This window comes from Coregonus clupeaformis, chromosome 6 (assembly GCF_020615455.1).
Source record: "Coregonus clupeaformis isolate EN_2021a chromosome 6, ASM2061545v1, whole genome shotgun sequence".
Lineage (NCBI taxonomy): Eukaryota > Metazoa > Chordata > Actinopteri > Salmoniformes > Salmonidae > Coregonus > Coregonus clupeaformis.
Genome location: NC_059197.1, coordinates 555,527 through 577,409, shown reverse-complemented (window position 1 = coordinate 577,409; position 21,883 = coordinate 555,527). Strand labels below are relative to the sequence as shown.

The following is a 21,883-nucleotide window of genomic DNA, read 5'->3' as shown; positions in this document are numbered from 1 at the left end:
CCACAGGAATACGTATTAGGGGTTTTATTTACTCCACCCAACACAAGCTACGTCATGAAAAACGACAGGGACGAAGCCCAAAACAAACATGTATATATGTAACAAAGGGATGTAACCCAAACAAAAGAGCGAGGTGTAACCTCTACACAATACACGGGACGAGACCAGTAATAACAGGAGCACAATACACGGTACTCACGAGACCTTGTGGACAATAATCCACAAGGCCAATGGGGAACAGAGGGCACATATACTGTATACACATACCAATCAGGGGGAATGGGAACCAGGTGTGCGTAATGAGACAAGACAGTCCGGGGTTGGTGGTAATGATCCATGTCAGTGACGCCTAGAAAGCCGGTGACGTAAGACCTCCGGAACTGGTGAACGGAATGAGCAGCAGTACCGGGGGGATCCGTGACAATCAGCTACCAATTTTTTATATATAGAATATACAGCTGTCCTGTATAGGCTACCTGAACCTGCATAACATGAGCCGTCCTTGCGGTCTCTCCCATCTTGGATAGAAAGTTGTTGTGGGTAAAACCAGTCTATCAATGCCAAATACACTGAACAAAAATATAAACGCAACATGCAACAATTTGAAAGATTTTACTGAGTTACAGTCCATATAAGGAAATCAGTAAATCGGAATGCATTCATCAGGCCCTAATCTATTCACATGACTGGGAATACAGACACCTTTAAAAAAAGCTAGGAGTGTGGATCAGAAAACCAGTCAGTATCTGGTGTGACCACCATTTGCCTCATGCAGTGCGACACTTCTCCTTCACATAGAGTTGATCAGGCTGTTGATTGTGGAATGTTGTTCCACTCCTCTTCAATGGCTGTGCGAAGTTGCTGGATATTGTCAGGAACTGGAACACGCTGTCGTACACGTCGATCCAGAGCATCCCAAACATGCTCAATGGTTGACATGTCTGGTGAGTATGCAGGCCATGGAAGACCTGGGACATTTTCAGTTTCCAGTTATTCTGTACAGATCCTTTATTTTTATTTTATTTTATTTTTTTAGTCATTTAGCAGACGCTCTTATCCAGAGCGACTTACAGTTTAGTGAGTGCATACATTATTTTATTTTTATTTTTTCATACTGGCCCCCCGTGGGAATCGAACCCACAACCCTGGCGTTGCAAACGCCATGCTCTACCAACTGAGCTACATCCCTGCCGGCCATTCCCTCCCCTACCCTGGGCCAATTGTGCGCCGCCCCATGGGTCTTCCTTGCGACATGGGGCTGTGTATTATCATGCTGAAACATGAGGTGATGACGGCAGATGAATGGCACCACAATGGGCCTCAGGATTTCGTCACGGTATCTATGTGCATTCAAATTGCCATCGATAAAATGCAATTGTGTTCGTTGTCCGTAGCATATGCCTGCCCATACCATAACCCTACCGCCACCATGGGGCACTCTGTTCACAACGTTGACATCAGCAAACCGCTCGTCCACACGACGCCATACACTCTGTCTGCCATCTGCCCAGTACAGTTGAAACCGGGATTCATCCGTGAAGAGCATACTTCTCCAGCGTGCCAGTAGCCATCTAAGGTGAGCAGGTCAAGACCTTGGTGAGGACGACGAGCACGCAGATGAACTTCCATGAGACGGTTTCTGACAGTTTGTGCAGAAATTCTTTGGTTGTGCAAACCCATAGTTTCATCAGCTGTCCGGGTGGCTGGTTTGAAATGATCCCTTAGGTGAAGAAGTCGGATGTGGAGGTCCTGGGCTGGCGAAGTTACACGTGGGTTGCGGTTGTGAGGCCGGTTAGACGTACTGCCAAATTCTCTAAAACAACATTTTAGAGTGGCCTTTTATTGTCCCCAGCACGCTGTGTACCAGTGTGTGTAACGATCATGTTGTTTAATCAGCTCCTTGATGTGCCACACCTGTCAGGACGATGGATTATCTTGGCGAAGGAAAATGCTCACTAACAGGGATGTAAACAAATTTGTGCACAACATTTTAGAGAAATTAGTTTTTGTTGCGTATGGAACATTTCTGGGATCTTTTATTTCAGCTCATGAAACATGGGACCAAGACTTTACATGTTGCGTTTATATTTTTGTTCAGTGTACATAAGAAGCATTAGGCTCTCGGTCTGATATGATATTTTGAACACTTGAGTAAGCTCCACTCATTGCACTGGCGCCGTCCTAGCCTTGACCACGGCACTTGTTCACCGATATCCCCCTTATACTTTCAATCAGTTAAATTTTTTATTTTTCAAGAACTGGGGCCCTTTTTCAGTCACATTTCTGGAGCCCAAGAAACAAACACTTAGCTTCCTTGTACATATGGAAATTAAAAAGGTTTGTGAATGAATTACTTTTTGGAGGGAGACTGTAAAAATTATGTATTACATTAAAGAAAATAGACATGGATGACAGGCGCATGGACAAAACAAAAGGACAAAATGTTAAATAAAAGGAAGAGAATGAATAAGATTGAAAGGTAATATCTACTGTAATCAAAAACGGTTTAATGTTCTTAGGTTAGTGAATGTGTTGGTCTGTGTGTAGAGCTCTGTGTTTACCAGCCAGTGTGGAGTGGGATGCTGCTGAGTCATGTAGTGGACACTTTCTCTTTGTGTGTGTGTGTGTGTCTGTGTGTGTGTGGCCTGGGCCTCAGAGTCCTGGCCTGCTCTCCTCTCCTCTCCTCTCCTCTCCTCTCCTCTCCTCTCCTCTCCTCTCTCTCCTCTCCTCTCCTCTCCTCTCCTCTGCTCTGGCTCTATCCTCATTGGCCTCTCTACCTCCACATGTTTGTCCAGCTGTGTTCAAATCACTTCAGCTTTCCAGTAGTTACTCCAAATGTTTGATTGACAAATCCTGGCCTCTTCAAGTCTTGTAGCTAAAACAAGGCCTTCACCATATTCATGAGTACATTGGGCAGCATGGCTGTATTGTAGTTCAGTGTGAGTGTAAGCTATGGTCCCAGATCTGTTTGTGCATTTGCCTACTCCATTGTCATTGTCAAGCCAAACAAGGAGTGGCAAGGAGTGTCTGTTAGCACAAACAGACTGGTACCCAGGCTAAGTGTAACTGGCCGTGGATCAAACCGCAGTCATTAGTGAGATGCAGGCGCCGCGGCGGCCACCAAGACAGACAGACAGACAGCGTCAACCTGCTGCGCTAAAGGCAAAAGATAGCATCTGTCTGTCTGTCCTCAGAGACGTTATCCACCTAGCCAGGCCAGCCTTCTCTCTCTCTCTCTCTCTCTCTCTCTCTCTCTGCTGCACACTGATGTCCAGTTAATTAGCTTGCTGAAGGCTACAACAACATCACAGTACCACACCAGGGACCCAGACAAATATAGTCCCCTCTGTCTGGACAACAGAGCAACACTTCAACATACACACAAACACACACACACAAAGAAACACTGCATGTAACCACATGCAAATGGGGAAATGGGCAATGAGCATGGCACAGATGTACAGTAAAGGCATATGAGTAGGGCTGTTGCGGTGACCGTATTACCGCCACACCGGCAGTCATGAGTCATGACCGCAGTAAAATTCCACGTGACCGCTGAGTCACGGTAATCTCCTCTAATGTACTCTGGACATGCGTTGGTAGTACCCAACTCGCTAACGACCATCAGGTCGCTAATGGTCTGGTATTTAGGGTTCTATTGTCCCCCTAACCACTCTGACATCAGTGCAAATGCTATCGAAAATCACATCAAACACTTATCATCAAAACAGTATGTGCTTTTAAAACTCACCTCACTGTGATGATCAATTCAATTTGAAGAAAGAAGTTCAATGGGTTGAAACTGAGTGGAAAACATGGTCATTGTGGATGCTGTTTCAAAGCCTAAAGCAAGAAAATGGACAGCACTTTGTAAGGTGAAAAACTCTGAATTAAAATAAGGATTGTGCCGCTATATAATAAATAGCCTACCACATATTACACATGGCAGAAAAACATTTTAAAAATATGATTTAAGATGTCTTTGGTGCATAATTGGTCTAGCCTATACTAGAATTTGTATTTGATTTTTAATAGCCTAGTAACAGGGCATTTTTTATATTTTCATAATTAATAGGCTGACACATTACCTTTAGCTACAGAATATCTCACCACCATGCGTTTCCATCTCCTCCCCTCTCACCTTCATTCCTTTCTCCAGCGTGCAGAGAGAGGGGCTGTCAATAGTTTATTGAAATATGTTTCGTTGTGAAAACATGTTACTATCGATGTTCCCGAACAGATTTTACGTGGTTTCCCAATTTAAGCACTGGGTAGCTGCAGGAACAGGGTTGGAAAGCCCATGGCATACAGAGTTTGGGAGGAATATCACCTGTCACGCAGCGAGAGGCTGCATGCTCCTCAAACAGTGGTTGATGTGTGGAGTGAAATAACCGGAGTAACCTACCCTGGCATGAGTGAAAAACTAACTGGCGGGAAAGTGACCTCCATTCCCTATTCCAGTGTAAACAGATTTCATGAATTTTTTCCCCTGCCCATTTGATAATGGGCCATTCTAAATCAAAACTAATTTTACATATTAGTAAAGACAAGATTACATTTGTATATTGTCTGATGGGTGAAAATATGATCACTTGGGAGAACAGAGCGCAAGTTCTTTTTCTCTCGACTTTCTCAAATCCTTAATAGCCTATAGTCGCGTCATGCAGCCCATATATGTTTTGATTTCAAAGACATTCTAAGGTTTGTATCATTCACAATTAAATTTGCCAAATAACTCTAAATGTAGCATATAGGACCTGTTTCAAATGATCACTTTTATGCTCAACATATAGCCACTTCATATGCGCACTCGCTCTGGAATGGGAAAATATCCTTTCTATTTTATTCAGCCAAGTTCAATTATATTCTTCTTACTATAAAATCAGCAGTCTTTTGTATGACAATAACCGGCTGACAAAATGTCATGACCGCCACAGCCCTACATATGAGAGCACTATTCACATTGGGCATGCTGAGGTCATCTTACTGCTGTTGAAGTCATTACAAGGATAGCTATTTCAATCGTATGAATATTTCAATAGATTAGCTATTAATTGAATCCGCTATTATTATGGGTTATGTACCAATGTAGTGGATAGGTGGTGTGGGTGGGTGAGGGTTGGGGGGTAAGGGAGGGAGAGTGGCAAGAGTGCAGGGTTGTAGGGAGGTTAGGGGGGTTCTTGTATCTGGAAACCAAGCGCAGAGGGAGCCACTGCGTCTGATTTAGGCTAAACCCATCTCTCTCTCGGTGAGGGATCTGACAGAATAATCTGGCTACTTTATTTCCTTTTCACTCCCAGGATTGCTGTTGCTCTGTGGCTAATCTATGTGTCACAATAGCTGATGTGGATGCGGTGTAGGAGTCAGGCGCAGGACACAGAGGCTCAGTCAAAATGACTTGACTCAGACTGAATAGAGAACAAAATCAAACGGCCTCGAAAACACAGGAGGCAAAACGATTACGCAACACAGTGCGTAAAATACTCGTTCCACAATAAGAACGTACAGAGACACCAACGGACAGGGGACAATCACACACAACTGCAAACAAAACTAAAGGAAACTTATAGGTGACCTAATCAATACATAACATGAAACAGGTGCACTAACAAGACAAGACCAAACAAACATTGAGACATCAAGCGGTAGTAGCTAGTACTCCGGGGACGACGAACGCCGAAGCCTGCCCGAACAAGGAGGAGGAGCAGTCTCGGTGGAATTCATGACAATACACCCCCTTGACGCGCGGCTCCAGCCGTGCGCTGACCCCGGGCTCGGGGACGACCAGGAGGACGTGGAGCAGGGCGCGTAGGATGACTACGGTGGAACTCAGTCAGGAGAGATGGATCTAAAATGTCCCTTCTAGGCACCCAGCACAGTTCCTCCGGACCGTACCCCTCCCATTCACGAGATATTGTAGACCCCCCCATCCGACGTCTCGAATCCACGATGGACCGGACTGAGTACGCCGGAGCCCCCTCGATGTCCAGTGAGGGCGGCGGGGTCTCTCTTATCTCACTGTCCTGGAGTGGACCAGCTACCACCGGCCTGAGGAGAGACACATGGAACGAGGGGTTAATGTGATAGTCATTAGGCAGTTGCAACTTGTAACACACCTCGTTCAATCTCCTCAGGACTTTAAATGGCCCCACAAACCGCCGGCCAAGCTTCCGGCAGGGCAGGCGTAGGGGCAGGTTTCGAGTCGAGAGCCAGACTCGATCTCCAGGGGCGTATACTGGACCCTCACTGCGGTGGAGATCGGCGCTCGCCTTCTGCCTGCGGATGGCCCGCTGCAGATGTACGTGTGCAGCGTTCCACGTCTCCTCCGAGCGCCGAAACCACTCATCCACCGCAGGAGCCTCGATCTGGCTCTGATGCCATGGTGCCAGAACCGGCTGATACCCTAACACGCACTGGAAAGGGGTCAGGTTAGTAGAGGAGTGGCGAAGAGAGTTCTGAGCCATCTCTGCCCAGGGGATATACCCCGACCACTCCTCCTGCCGGCCCTGGCAATATGATCTCAGAAACCTACCCACATCCTGGTTCATTCTCTCCACCTGCCCATTACTCTCAAGGGGGGGGTACTGTCACGAATTCCGCCGAGACTGCTCCTCCTCCTTGTTCGGGCAGGCTTCGGCGTTCGTCGTCCCCGGAGTACTAGCTACTACCGCTTGATGTCTCGATGTTTGTTTGGTCTTGTCTTGTTAGTGCACCTGTTTCATGTTATGTATTGATTAGGTCACCTATAAGTTTCCTTTAGTTTTGTTTGCAGTGGTGTGTGATTCTGTCACAATAGCTGATGTGGATGCGGTGTAGGAGTCAGGCGCAGGACACAGAGGCTCAGTCAAAACGACTTTACTCAGACTGAATAGAGAACAAAATCAAACGGCCTCGAAAACACAGGAGGCAAAACGATTACGCAACACAGTGCGTAAAATACTCGTTCCACAATAAAAACGTACAGAGACACCAACGGACAGGCGGAGAATCACACACAACTGCAAACCAAACTAAAGGAAACTTATAGGTGACCTAATCAATACATAACATGAAACAGGTGCACTAACAAGACAAGACCAAACAAACATTGAGACATCAAGCGGTAGTAGCTAGTACTCCGGGGACGACGAACGCCGAAGCCTGCCCGAACAAGGAGGAGGAGCAGTCTCGGCGGAATTCGTGACACCATGCAAATATGTTTGATGTTTGACCGATTTCCAAGGACGAAGGACTGCAGGGATGTAATAAGGGAACCAATGTGCAGTTGTTTTTTTACGGGTGGGGGGGGAAGAGAAGCGCTGTGGCGCCTTCCGGGGATGGCAATTAGAGAAGCATGGAGGAAAACACCTGTTTCTCTGCTTGTTTGGCAGTCTTTAGCACTGCGTAGACGCTGAAGCCTCGCTGTGGATGTCACTGAGGCGTACACGTACACAGAGGCTCACATCGAAGCACTCAGACAAGAACAACAAGAGGGTCTAATGATAAGTGATTATATGTGTGTGGGTGTGTGTGTCTAATGACGATATGGGTCTGCATTAGTCTCACTACTGCAGTGACACAGCAACCCAGGAAGCTCATTGGTATAACTGGAACTAGTGATGTAAATGATGCACCTCGGTCCTCTACTTTGCTTAAAATGTCTTTGCACTCAGAGCTATCAATCAATGAGCATTCAGGACTTGAATAAATTAATTTTAAAAAATTATGTTTAAATTCTTCCTGAATCCTTGACAGGGATGTTGGGGCTTAGATCTGATCGGGGTTTGAATTACGTTTAGAAGTGTAGAAATATCAATGTGATCAACTTCATAGATAATATACCTTATAAGTGGAGGCTCCACCTTTTTAGATAAAACTATACTAAATATAATCACATGTCACCAAATAATTGATTAAAACACATAATTTGGAAAGAAGGTCTACAGTAGCCTCAACAGTTAGCTTCCGTCCTCCTCTGGGTACATTGACTTCAATACAAAACCTAGGACAACTTATGACAACTTCCGGAGGACGTCCTCCAACCTATCAGAGCTCTTGCAGCATGAACTGACATGTTGTCCACCCAATCAAAGGATCAGATAATTAATCTAGTACTGAAAGCATAAGCTACAGCTAGCTAGCACTGCAGTGCATAACATGTGGTGAGTAGTTGACTCAAAGAAAGAGAAAGACAATAGTTGAACAGTTTTGAACAAATTAATTCATTCCTAAATTAAGAAGAAGCACGAGAGAAATATAGTCTTTTTTTTTCACTTACTTAGCTAGCAATTTCAGCTAGCTAGTTCAGCCTACTGAAACACCATGCTCAAACAGAGGAATGCTATGTTAGCTAGCTGGCTATGACTATCCAACACAACACTGGAACTCCAACAAGTCAAGGTAAGCTTTTGGTTTTACTAATTTATTGCAACCGGGGCCTGACGGTGTAACTGCTTACTGACTGTACACAGTAACGTTACTGCATGATTGTAGCAGGTTTGCTAACGCGTTAGTTCTATTAGCTATTATTTATATATTTTTACCTTTATTTAACTAGGCAAGTCAGTTAAGAACAAATTCTTATTACAATGACGGCCTACACCGGCCAAACCCGGACGATGCTGGGCCAATTGTGCGCCACCCTATGGGACTCCCAATCACAGCCGGTTGTGATACAGCCTGGAATCGAACCAGGGGGTCTGTAGTGACGCCTCAAGCACTGAGATGCAGTGCCTTAGACCGCTGCGCCACCCAGGAGCCCAAGAGATTTCGTCATTTTTTTAGCTAGACCGCTGCGCCACCCAGGAGCCCAAGAGATTTCATCATTTATTTTAGCTATGCTAACTATGACGTTACTTTAGCTAATATGGTGACAACGATGTAGGCTTTGTGTAGCGGTTTGGCTTGGAAAGGTTTTTTCGCCTGGTCACATACAGCTGATTTGTTGTGCATTGAAGTCCACAAGCGAAGGGACAAGGTGAGAGGAGGAGAGCGCATAGATACGAGAAGGAATACAACGTGGCTGCTATGAAAGTGAACTGTGTTTACGCGTGATCAGGGGTTTATTCATTCCGCCGATTCTGTTGAAAAAAGTTTCTTAAACGGACGCAAATGGAACAAAACGGGGATAAACATACCAGAATTTGTCCAATAGAAACTATTGTTTGCAACTGTTGGACTAATGATTACACCCTATATCAGCTAGATGCAGGGAAGAGTGTGCAAGGCGGTATTGAATGTCACTGTCCATGTGTCACTGTCTGTCACCTCTCTCGACCTGTGTGCACCTACGTTGTAAACTTTAATTCCTAGGCTAGGTTGTAGCAACCTTATGATAGGTATAGGTAAAATTAGAGTATCATGTAGAAGCCTAAACCTATCGCTGTTACATTGAACTGGGTGAATAAAATATGAATGACAGTCATCCAATATGCTGTAATAGAAATAAGGCCATGCTCATGAAAAAAGAAATCGTCCTCCCTCATCTTAAACGCCGCTGACCGCTGTACTGTATATATTAACGTTGGTGCGGCCAACTATTTTCCACCTCCACGAATCAATGTCTAATTCAAACCCTGCATCTGATGTCAACTTGATTTTCAGATAAGGGAAAGAAACACACTGAATGGAGAACGGAAAAGACACAAAGAAGAGAGGGGTGGAGAGGAGGATAACGCTGTGTCATGTCGGTGGAGCCAGTCTTGTACTGAAGGCAGCCAGCAGCAGCAGCTCCGGCCCGGCCCTGCCCTTCTAAATGACAGAGACACACATTCACAGTAGGCTGGTGCTTAGGGAGCTATTCTTAGTGGGCCTGGAGAGAATCTGCGTATGCAGAGAGTAGCCGTGTTGATTTGTGATAGCATAGTAGGCATTATATTCACTCGTAGGCAAGTGTCTGTGTGTGTGTGTGTGTGTCTGTCTGTCTATGTGTGTGTATGTGTGTGTGTGTGTGTTGATTGGGCTGGTAGGACTTTGAGGGGTGGAGTGGAGTACCCACCCTCTGTACCCCCAGATACCAGATATCCAAACTATTGAACACTGTGTATCAGCTAGGTACTAGATCCTCATGTCTCCCAACATTCTACATTTTCTGACATGCAGATACCAGATACCCAATACTTCAGCATGTTCATTTGGAGTTAAAGTTGGATTGTGTCATGGGTTCAGGGGAAGGCACGTAGTGCTGGGCGGCAGATAGCCTAGCAGTTAGAGTGGTGGGCTATTAACCGAAACGTTACTAGTTTGAATCCCTGAGCCGACAAGGTGAAACATCTGTCGATGTGCCCTTGAGCAAGGCACTGAACCCTAATTGCTCCAGGATTGCAATTGATAATGGCTGACCCCCCACTGGGCACAGACGGAAATTCAATGTCTATTCCCACTCTTGGAGGGAGTCTCAGTGAGAGGGGTATGTGTAAAAAACACATTTCCAATACACACTTGTACAAGTGTGAAATAGGACAAAGCACCCACCAAATTATTCTTATTATATGAGAGAGAGAGAGAGAGAGAGAGAGAGAGAGAGAGAGAGAGAGAGAGAGAGAGAGAGAGAGAGAGAGAGAGAGAGAGAGAGAGAGAGAGAGAGAGAGAGAGAGAGAGAGAGAGAGAGAGAGAGAGAGAGAGAGAGAGAGAGAGAGAGAGAGAGAGAGAGAGAGAGAGAGAGAGAGAGAGAGAGAGAGAGAGAGAGAGAGAGCAACATCTGGTGTCAAGACAGTGTGTCAGTGATGAGCTGAGAGTGATTCAGGGGAGGCAGCGGTCACTGTAGATCTCTGCTCTGGTCAGTGAGTGTCAGTGGTCAATGATGACACAGTAGAGAGGAGATGGGGAAGTGGCGGAATGACAGATAGTTGGAGTCAGAGATTGATGGAGTTAAGGTAGTGTAAAAAAAATAATATGTGTGAGCGAGGAACTAATTATAGAGTGATGGACAGCAAACTAATCACCACCATCAGTGGCTTTAAATTAGCCAGCTCATGATGCCACTGGCCCTGACAGAGAGAGAGACAGAGGGGGGAGAGAGACAGAGGGGGAGAGAGACAGACAGAGAGTGTGAGGGGAGGGAGGAAAAGAGAGAGAGGCCTCTTGGGAAGACAGGAAGAGTGACCGCTGGCAATCGATCGATGCTGAGTTTTCGCTCACTTCTTCATTTGTTTGGCATGTCTGTCGTCCATTTCTTTCTCCACTCATCCTCACTCCTTCATTCATACTACAGTATATCTCCCTATCACTATTAACCCTCAATGTATTTATTTATCTCGTTGATTTTATTACACCAGAGTTTATTTTTCTCTCTTTCTTCTCATACACTCTAAATACTTCTCTCTCTTTCTCTTTCTTTCATGGTCTGATCTTTCTATTTCTATCAGCCTTTGTCCTCTCTCTTTAATCTCTTTCTGACATCTATTCTCCCCGTCGTTGACTCCCCCGCTCGGAGATAAAAGGCAGTCTTCTGTTTTTCAGACAAAATGCTCCAGGCACAGCAGTGTAGTGGATCCTGAGCATGTGTTAAACCACTCACTGCACCTCCCTCCCTCTCTTTCTTTCTTTCTCTCTCTCTCTCTCTCTCTCTCTCTCTCTCGCTCTCTCTCTCTCTCTGTATCTCTCTCTCTCTCTCTCTCTCTCAAACACACACACACACTCACCCACACACTCACTTTCACTCAGCAGCTGTCATTGCACCTGTTAGGTTTCTCCAAAAAGAGATTTAAAAAGCTGGTAAATTCCAGCATTTTCCGAAGTATGTCGCACTATCATCCTCCTCCGTTCTTCTCCTCCTCCCTTCTCCTCCTCCTCCTCCTTTTCCTCCTGCTTTGAGTCCGCTCAGTATCCCAGTGCGGTGTGGTGCTTAGTGATATGAAAGAGAGAATCCTTAGAGAGAGGGTGTTTTCAGATCACTGACACTAACTCAATGTGCACAAGGCCATCACCACACCGCTTAATGACTCAGCTCTTTCCTGGCTTCTCCCTAGATGGCCACTCTCTCACCCTTTCATTTAGGCTCTATTTCACCCTCTCTCCCTCTCTCTCTGTTTTTCCCCTCAACCTGTCTGGCTTCTTTGTCTCTTCTGTCACTACCTCTCTGGTATTCCATGTGATGAGAGATGTGAGAGTGGACGGGCGATGATAACAATGGATGGAAGTGAGAGTTTATTTTGGGTAATGTGTTACTGTGAAAGGGGATCGACTGGGGATGAGGAAAGAGTAGAGGAGGGTAGATGGAAAAGGCCAGTCATGCTGTAATGTGAAGAAGCCTTTTAGCCATCCTAGGCCGGCTCTGATGATGCTACCATTATCACACGCTGTCTGGATGCCGACCTCTATGCGTTTACCCTGACAACCCATCCATCTGTCTAATGGCTCAGTGGGGTGCGGTTAGGGTGCAGTGTGTGTGGGTGTGTGTCTGTGTGTGTTCAGGCCCATTCTTTTACACTCTATGTTTAATGATGTAAATGTCGATACATATTTGTGTGTGCGTGTGCACTCGCGTGCATGCGTTTGTGTGTGTGTGCTTGTGTATTTGTGAGAGAATAGAACACTCTAACAGCGTTAGCCATTACATAGGCCATTATGTGCTGTAACTGAATCCGCTGAAAGCCCTCCCGTACTCTACTGGCTCCCTTACCCCTGGAGGATGATGGATGGACGGGAGAGAAGAGAAGACAGGGAAAATGTCTGTCATGTTTTTATAGTTGGCTGGATGGAAAAACGACTATGGTTCATATCTAGAGTCCACAGAGGGAATCTGATGTGGCTACCTGGCAGGCAGACTGAATAAACCTTTGGCCCCTCTTGTGATCTCGAAGCCTATGACTCATATCCACTTATCAAACGTGAGAGTTCTCCATCACCTACTCCCCCATCTAGTCCCTCCCTACCCTTCTGCTCCCCCATCTAGTCCCTCCCTACCCCTCTGCTCCCCCATCTAGTCCCTCCCTACCCCTCTGCTCCCCCATCTAGTCCCTCCCTACCCCTCTTCTCCCCCATCTAGTCCCTCCCTACCCCTCTTCTCCCCATCTAGTCCCTCCCTACACCCTCTGCTCCCCCATCTAGTCCCTCCCTACCCCTCTGCTCCCCATCTAGTCCCTCCCTACCCCTCTGCTCCCCCATCTAGTCCCTCCCTACCCCTCTGCTCCCCATCTAGTCCCTCCCTACACCCTCTGCTCCCCCATCTAGTCCCTCCCTACCCCTCTGCTCCCCATCTAGTCCCTCCCTACCCCTCTGCTCCCCCATCTAGTCCCTCCCTACCCATCTGCTCCCCCATCTAGTCCCTCCCTACCCCTCTTCTCCCCATCTAGTCCCTCCCTACCCCTCTGCTCCCCCATCTAGTCCCTCCCTACCCCTCTGCTCCCCCATCTAGTCCCTCCCTACCCCTCTGCTCCCCCATCTAGTCCCTCCCTACCCATCTGCTCCCCCATCTAGTCCTTCCCTACCCCTCTTCTCCCCATCTAGTCCCTCCCTACACCCTCTGCTCCCCCATCTAGTCCCTCCCTACCCGTCTGCTCCCCCATCTAGTCCCTCCCTACCCCTCTGCTCCCCCATCTAGTCCCTCCCTACCCCTCTGCTCCCCCATCTAGTCCCTCCTACCCGTCTGCTCCCCCATCTAGTCCCTCCCTACCCTCTGCTCCCCATCTAGTCCCTCCCTACCCCTCTGCTCCCCCATCTAGTCCCACCCTACCCGTCTGCTCCCCATCTAGTCCCTCCCTACACCCTCTGCTCCCCCCATCTAGTCCCTCCCTACCCGTCTGCTCCCCCATCTAGTCCCTCCCCTACCCCTCTGCTCCCCCATCTAGTCCCTCCCTACCCCTCTGCTCCCCCATCTAGTCCCTCCCTACCCGTCTGCTCCCCCATCTAGTCCCTCCCTACACCCTCTGCTCCCCCATCTAGTCCCTCCCTACCCCTCTGCTCCCCCATCTAGTCCCTCCCTACCCGTCTGCTCCCCCATCTAGTCCCTCCCTACCCCTCTGCTCCCCCATCTAGTCCCACCCTACCCCCTCTGCTCCCCCATCTAGTCCCTCCCTACACCCTCTGCTCCCCCCATCTAGTCCCACCCTACCCCTCTGCTCCCCCATCTAGTCCCTCCCTACCCCTCTGCTCCCCCATCTCTCCCTACCCCCCTTCTCATTGCATGCGTAGGAACAAGGTCTAGTGTCACGAAAGTGTAGACATTCATGTCTGGAGGCGTTGTGGGTTTAAAAACAGAGTAGACAAACAGCAGAATGAGAAAGGGAGAAGGGAGGGAGGGATGAAACATTTGAGGGGCAGAGAGGTTTAGTCGACCAGCAGTAATGGGGTCGTTCCACAACTAGTGTACATTTTGCATCCCTTTTATATTTTAAGTAGAAATTGTGCACCAAGATTGCATTTAAAAAGTCTGTAATATTAAATGAAGTGCCCTTTAATATAGACCACATGGAACATTGTATAAATCATGTTTAATATGAATAAAAAATCTGCATTTTGACGTCTCTCGTCATGTTTTTCTGACTTCTAGGAAGATTTGAACCCACTTAACCCCATAATATCTTGAAGTTTTCACCATCATTATTATATATTTCATATGATTAGTGATTCATTTACATCGGTCCCTCATTTTAAGGTCAACCATGTTACGTGAACTGAACTCTCGCTTTAATATGGTGAAACTTGCATTCAATTGCCCCTCGCTGTTGCATAGAACATGCTTTCATTCCCCCTGTCACAAGGGGATTTATGGCTGATTTAAGATGAAAACCTCAACCCTGTTACTTTAATAGCAGTTCATTGGCACTTACTGTATTCATCTTTTTTATTTAACCCCTTGAGATCTGAAAACAGTTGTTTTTAAAGTTGAAATGTGCTCTTTATGACAGAATGTTAAAATTAGGTACAATTAATAGTTCTTTTTACCAAGTTACACTACCCAAAATGTACTACATTCGTGGAATGACCCAGTACTTGATGTCTGTTGACTCTGGAGAGGACTGAAATGAACTGTGTAGCAGGTCTCTACCTAGTCTGTAGACAGTCTCAGAACACAAACAGGGATAGATCTAGTGGATGGGATGTTGCATTACTTAGAGTAATGCATTTGTGTTGCAGTCAGACGCCCAAAGCTAGATGTAATCGACATGGCTCCATTACCTTATCCTATCTTGTTGTCCATTGGCTTATTGGCAGAACACAAACACGTACTGATGCACGCAGGCCATGCTAGCACGCACACAAACACACACACACACACACACACACACACACACACACACACACACACACACACACACACACAATCATGGAGACCTCTGTGAGTTACAGGAAGTTAACCCTCCCCCTCTCATCTTCCCCTCCCCCTGTCCCCCACCCCTCCCTCCTCCCACTGCGGCCCTGTCCCCCTCTCTCTCCCTCCCTCCCTGTCTCGCACTCCTGACTCATCCTGGCTCCCAGCTAATAGACCTTGACTTATGCTATTCACAGAGCTGTCTGTGTCAAGGGCAGAGACAGAGGAGGGAGGGAGGGAGGGAGGGAGGGAGGGAGGGAGGGAGGGAAAGGTTAGAGGAGACTGGAACAAAGGGGTGAAGACAGGGAGAGGTGGACGATCAAGTGAAACGTATGAAGAGGAGTTTAATTATCATGAGAGTGTAGGAGATAAAGAGAGGCACAGAGAGCGTGAGGGAGGGAGGGAGGGAGGGAGGGAGGTGTAAATAGAAAGGTACAGATGGAAAGAGGATATAAGAGATATCAGAGAAAATACAGAGATTTTATTGTACTGATACAGGCTTCAGTATGACGGGGGGTATAAGTATGAAGGGAGGAGAGGAGGAGAGGAGCAGAGGAGGGGAGTAGTAATTGTCAACTAAAGGTATAGGCTAAAACCAGCCAAGAGCTTTTGGGCGCTGGACTGAGTGATCAGAAAGCCCTGAGATGACCCATCGTCAAAAATGTAAAAGCTTCACTGGACTAAAAGCTGCAATAAAGTGTGTGTGTGTGTGTGTGTGTGTATGTATGTACTAATGAAGGTACAGACATTAGCTGGTGAAAAGTGCTGCTGTAAGGCACACCCATATGATGAATGACCTCAATGAAACACAGTGTCTCCAAAGTGATGCTCTCTAAACTCTACCCTTCCCTATCTCAATAGTGTCATCACTATCTCCTGCCACGTAGCACCTGTATCTTTATTCTGTTGGTGCCCTTCAGACATTCACTGTGTGCCTATCAGCTCTCTACCCCCCTCTCCCTCTCTCCCTCTCCCTCTCTCCCTCTCTCTCTCTCTCTCCCCCCTCTCTCTCTTTCTTATCTCATCCCCCTCTCCCCACTTCATGTCTGCCCCGTCAGGAAAATAAAGCTGTACAGTAATAATCCTTCACTCTAAAGGTGTGCCAAGTTAGCTAGATTCCTCCCTCGTTTTCCGGGGCTAGTTCAACAGCAGTACTCTCTTTTTAAATGTACTGAACAGCATAAGCTAAATTCTCTATTTGAATGTGTAATACATTGACCAGATATTTTTTGCAGCGACCTAGCTTCTAGCTATTTATATCTCCCTCTCATCCTGAAGAAGTAGTGCGGGAGCTGAATTGTACTCTGTTTAAAAGGCGTGGCACGTCAGCTATCTCTCTTTCGCTCTCTCTCGCTCTCTCTCGCCAACCTGTCCAAACTCATTTTTTTTCGACCCCTTCACCACCACTTCTCTCTCAATTCAGTTCGATACCGACAAGCTATACTGGCACAAAAAGAGCAAACCAAACTACATTTTCTAAGCAATACACAACAGTACAGAAATTACTGACATTACTTTCTCTCTCCCTCTCCCTCCATCCCTCTCTATGTGCAGCTTGCCTCTTGCAGTCGGAGCTGGTGAACTATGAGCGTGTGAAGGAGTACTGTCTGAAGGTGCTGGGCCACCAGAGGGACCACTTCAAGGCCATGTACCGCGCTGGCATCGCCTGCTACCACCTGGGCGACTACGAATGTGCCCTGCGCTACCTGCGTGACGCCAAGAACCGCGAGCCCTCAGGTAGGATGAGACAGTACTGCCAGTCAGTGTTTTTCAAAGTGTGTCAATAAAGAGAGAATCTGGTTTACTCATGCCATCTTATCAGGACATGTCACCTAATGCCAGCTACAACACTAACAATAATCTCCCTCTATCTTTATTTCTCTCTCACTCTCCTTCTCTCTTTCTCGTTCTCCTTCTCTCTGTCTCTGTCTCTGTCTCTGTCTCTGTCTCTCTCTCTCTCTCTCTCTCTCTCTCTCTCTCTCTCTCTCTCTCTCTCTCTCTCTCTCTCTCTCTTCCTCTCCCTCCCTCTCTGTGACACAGACACAAACGTGCTGCGGTACATCCAGTTGACTGAGATGAAGATGAGTAGGGAGGGCCAGCGGGAGCGAGAGAGCGGCAAAGAGGCCCTGGGTTAACCTTTGACCTTTTGGCCTCTGTCGCTATGGCCTACGCTACGACCCATCCTTCATCACCTCTCTTCTCTGACCTCCTCTCCTCCTTTATCGAGCCCAGTCTCATTGATGACTAGCCCCAGCGATGCGCTACAACCATCTAAAAGAACAGGGCAGAAAAAGCCCTGTCTCTCCCTCTCTCTTCCCCTCCTTTTCTCCCTTCTTCCCCCAGGTGCTGTTGTTCTGTCCCCCAGATGCAGACTGCCAAGCCAACAAAGAAAAAACGAAGCAAAGGGAAATACTGTACTATACTCATACAAAACAGTCATGGTTGTCCGAATGAAAAAAAAAAGCTTCAAAAATTAGATGAACAAAGAACATTGCATAATTTAGTAAAGGTGTAATTTTTTTTAATAAAGTATAATTTCTTTTTTTCTTTCTCTTTCGATGTGAGGACTGAGGAGAGGTCCAGGGTTGGGAAGGTACCAGGGGAGGGCAATGGAAGGAGTTTGGGAGAAAGGATGAAGTGTGACACTTATCAAGACCTTAGGCCATTTCAACTGTACACCCTGCCCCTGCCCTATTACAATGGAGGTCTGAAAGCCACTGACCCAGACTGTCCCTGAGAGAGACTGTCCCCCCAGCCTCAGCCCGGCTAAAGTACAGATCAGGCTAGCTAGCGCGCTACATCTCTGTCTTTTTAATATGGAATAATCTTCAGACAAGCCTGCCTTTGCGTTCAATCTATCTTCTTTTTCGTTTTCAGCTCTTAGTATCTTGTCTCAGTTTCTGGACTGTTTTGAATTCAAGGGCTAATTCAAGTGTTTTTAATTTGTCCTATGATCGTTTTTTATTTTGCTGTTGATATTCATTGTACTTACTACTATCAGTTGTTATGAAGCTAAATGTGTGACCTTTCTCTTTCTAAAGAACAAAACAAAACAAACTCCCCAACAGGCTCGCTGTTCTGCTGTTAACAGGTGTATTTTTGTGAACTGGTGTCTTGAATCTGTTGTCCAATCCCCCCTGGAATGTGTTGTGTTGTCACACTGTTACCCCCCCACCCCCCACCCTCTCCAGCTTTCTAGCTAATGATGTCACTATGGAAAATAGCCAGTGGGATTGAGGTTCCAACAAGCATCCTTGGCTGCACAGAGTTCTCTTCTGAGTTCTACTTCCAAGCCCTTTATCGCTAATGCTGAATCCTCCCAGACATCAGTGACATCACAAGACACTCTGGTCAGTGTAAGTGCAGGGAATCCGATCACAGATACTGTATCCGTCTGAAGTGTCTCAACTATCAACAAGAGTGTGCCATTTGAGATTCCCATTTAATTGTGTATATTTTAATAGATATCAGTGTTGCAACAAAAAAAAAAATCTGTTCAGAAAAAAGATTATTACAAAAATCGCTGTCTCTGAAGGCAGATTACACAACAGTAGTAATAGACCAAGACAAGTGAAGGATTGTGGTTGGGGCAAGGCCAGCTAATGACATATTACATATACAGATCATCATGCCACTGCATACTTTCTAAAGACCAATCCCAGTGATGTTGATAAAGCCTATAGTGTTGCTAGAATTTCTAGAAATACTTAGAAGTACCTGCCCTGTTCTAAGGAGAGGTTTGAGTTGACCAATGTTAAAGCATGAACTTAATTCCTCCATCTAAAACCATGGAACCCTGTGTCCTTCACCCTATGTGCAAGCCAAGCCCCAGCATGGTAATGTGTGGCTCAAGAGGAAGCCATTTTGAATCCAGATGCCAGGGATCATGTCTTGTTTGTTGCTTTCTTTAACATTGCATGTTGCTCCCCCTTTCCCATTTACCCCACTAATACCCTCTATGCTCCCTAGACACTTAGAATTGGTTAATGGAGTAGTCAGCAGTATAGCCTGAAAAGGACCTCTGTATCTTGTATCTTGCATAGGTTGATTTTATGAGACTTATATGGTCCCATACAGAAAGGAATTAGGGTCAGCAGCAGTCTTCTGCCTTGGCCAAGGTAAGCCATGAGAAGAAGAATTCCAAAAGAACTTCAGAGGAGTGGATAATACAATATCAAAACGATAACAGATCTCCTCATTTTCCTGTGACCTAATATGAGGGAAATTGTGACCAAAGTGTGTCAATGAGACTCTGGAGAGGCAGCAGCACGGTGCCTGGAGCAAACTTGTATGAGCCAGAGAGGCTCCACTGGAGAGAGAAATGGGCCAGCAGCACCACTAACACAACAGGAGTGCCATGTCGCTCTGAAACTGTAGAGAAGGGATAATGTTAAAGCAGCGTTGTGAAGAGGTTGTGGGGAGGTTAACACCTTGGTAGCAGGGTAACAGCAACATGGTGTGGAAGAACCTAGATCCACCAATAACTATTTTTCTCTCCCTCTCTTTATCTCTTTCTTTCTCTCTCTCTGATTCTCATTCCCTCCACCTCTTCCCCCCTCTCTCTCCCTCTCTCTCTCGCTCTCTCATCTCTCTCTCATCTCCCTACTTCGATCTCAATTAAATTAAATTCAACTTGCTTTATTGGCCCAACGTAACAATGTTCATATTGCCAAAGCCTATTTTGGAAATGGAAATACTTAATTAACATCATTAAAAAAAAAGTATAATAATAATCAGGATTGTCAATGAAACAGAACAATCAGTAACAACAATAAGGGTGGGGTGGGTTGGTGGGGGGTATTTGAAATATACACTGAGTATACCAAACATTAATAACACTGTTCTAATATTGAGTTGCAACTATATATACAAAAGTATGTGGACACCCCTTCAAATTAGTGGATTCGGCTATTTCAGCCACACCCGTTGCTGACAGGTGTATAAAATCGAGCACTCAGCCATGCAATCTCCATAGACAAACAATGGCAGTAGAATGGCCTTACTGAAGAGCTCAGTGACTTACAACGTGGCACCGTCATAGGATGCCACCTTTCCAACAAGTCAGTTAATCAAATGCCCTGCTAGAGCTGCCCAGGTCAACTGTAAGTGTTGTTATTGTGAAGAGGAAACGTCTAGGAGTAAATGGATTGCCGAATGCTGAAGCACATAGCGTGTAGAAATCGTCTGGTTGCAAGACTTACTACCGAGTTCCAAACTGCCTCTGGAAGCAACGTCAGCACAAGAACTGTTCGTCTGGAGCTTCATGAAATGGGTTTCCATGGCCGAGCAGCCACACACACATTTACATTTACATTTACGTCATTTAGCAGACGCTCTTATCCAGAGCGACTTACAGTTAGTGAATACATCTTTTTTTTATACTGGCCCCCCGTGGGATTTGGACCCACAACCCTGGCATTGCAAACGCCATGCTCTATCAACTGAGCTACATCCCTGCCGGCCATTCCCTCCCATACCCTGGACGACGCTGGGCCAATTGTGCGCCGCCCATGAGTCTCCCGGTCGCGGCCGGCTGCGACAGAGCCTGGATTCGAACCAGGATCTCTAGTGGCACAGTTAGCACTGCGATGCAGTGCCTTAGACCACTGTGCCACACAAGCCTAAGATTACCATACGCAATGCCAAGCGTCGGCAGGAGTGGTATAAAGCTCGCCGCCATTGGACTCTGAAGCAGTGGAAATGCGTTCTCTGGAGTGAAATTATCACGCTTCACCATCTGGCAGTCCGACAGACAAATCTGGGTTTGGAGGATGCCAGGAGAATGCTGCCTGCCCGAATGCATAGTGCCAACTGTAAAATTTGGTGGAGGAAGAATAATGATCTGGGGCTATTTTTCATGGTTCGGGCTAGGCCCCTTAGTTCCAGTGAAGGGAAATCTTAACGCTTTGGTGGAGGAAGAATAATGATCTGGGGCTGTTTTTCATGGTTTGGGCTAGGCCCCTTAGTTCCAGTGAAGGGAAATCTTTAACTTAACGCTACAGCATACAATTACATTCTAGACGATTCTGTGCTTCCAACTTTGTGGCAACAGTTTGGGGAAGGCCCTTTCCTGTTTCAGCATGACAATGCCCCCATGCACAAAGCGAGGTCCATACAGAAATGGTTTGTCGAGATCGGTGTGGAAGAACTTGACTGGCCTGCACAGAGCCCTGACCTCAACCCCATTGAACACCTTTGGGATGAATTGGAACGCCGACTGCGAGCCAGGCCTAATCGCCCAACATTAGTGCCCGACCTCACTAATGCGATTGTGGCATCTAGTGGAAAGCCTTCCCAGAAGAGTGGAGGCTGTTAAAGCAGCAAAGGGGGATCAACTCCATATTAATACCCATGATTTTAGAATGAGATGTTCGACAAGCAGGAGTCCACATACTTTTGGTAATGTAGTGTTTCTCTCTCTCTTACTCTCTCAACCTCACCACTGTCTCTCCAAAACAGAACAGGAAAGCAGTAGTGTTGTATTGGTCCCTATGGTTGGCTACTCATCCATGGCCCTCTTGGGAATAGGTTTTCTCCCCATGGTCCTATCTCCAGCATCCTGTTATTGTCCCAATGTGCTGAGTCATTCTCACTCCATGTTTATGGTTACTGTTTACACATAAAAACAGGTCAGGCATAAGTTCTTCCCAC

At 46.5% G+C, this 21,883-nt stretch overlaps 1 protein-coding gene across 2 annotated transcripts in view; it reads left to right on the top strand.

The window, feature by feature from the left end:
- ttc9b (tetratricopeptide repeat domain 9B) overlaps positions 1–18,397 on the top strand; it is a 32,266-nt gene extending 13,869 nt beyond the window's left edge. For both annotated transcript variants that reach the window (XM_041877377.2, XM_045217023.1), the window contains 2 exons: positions 16,787–16,969; positions 17,273–18,397. In XM_041877377.2, coding sequence (XP_041733311.1) covers positions 16,787–16,969; positions 17,273–17,367 — 278 coding nt within the window. In that variant the 3' untranslated portion in view covers positions 17,368–18,397. The remainder of the gene's footprint in view (positions 1–16,786; positions 16,970–17,272) is intronic.
- Positions 18,398–21,883: the final 3,486 nt, after the last annotated feature.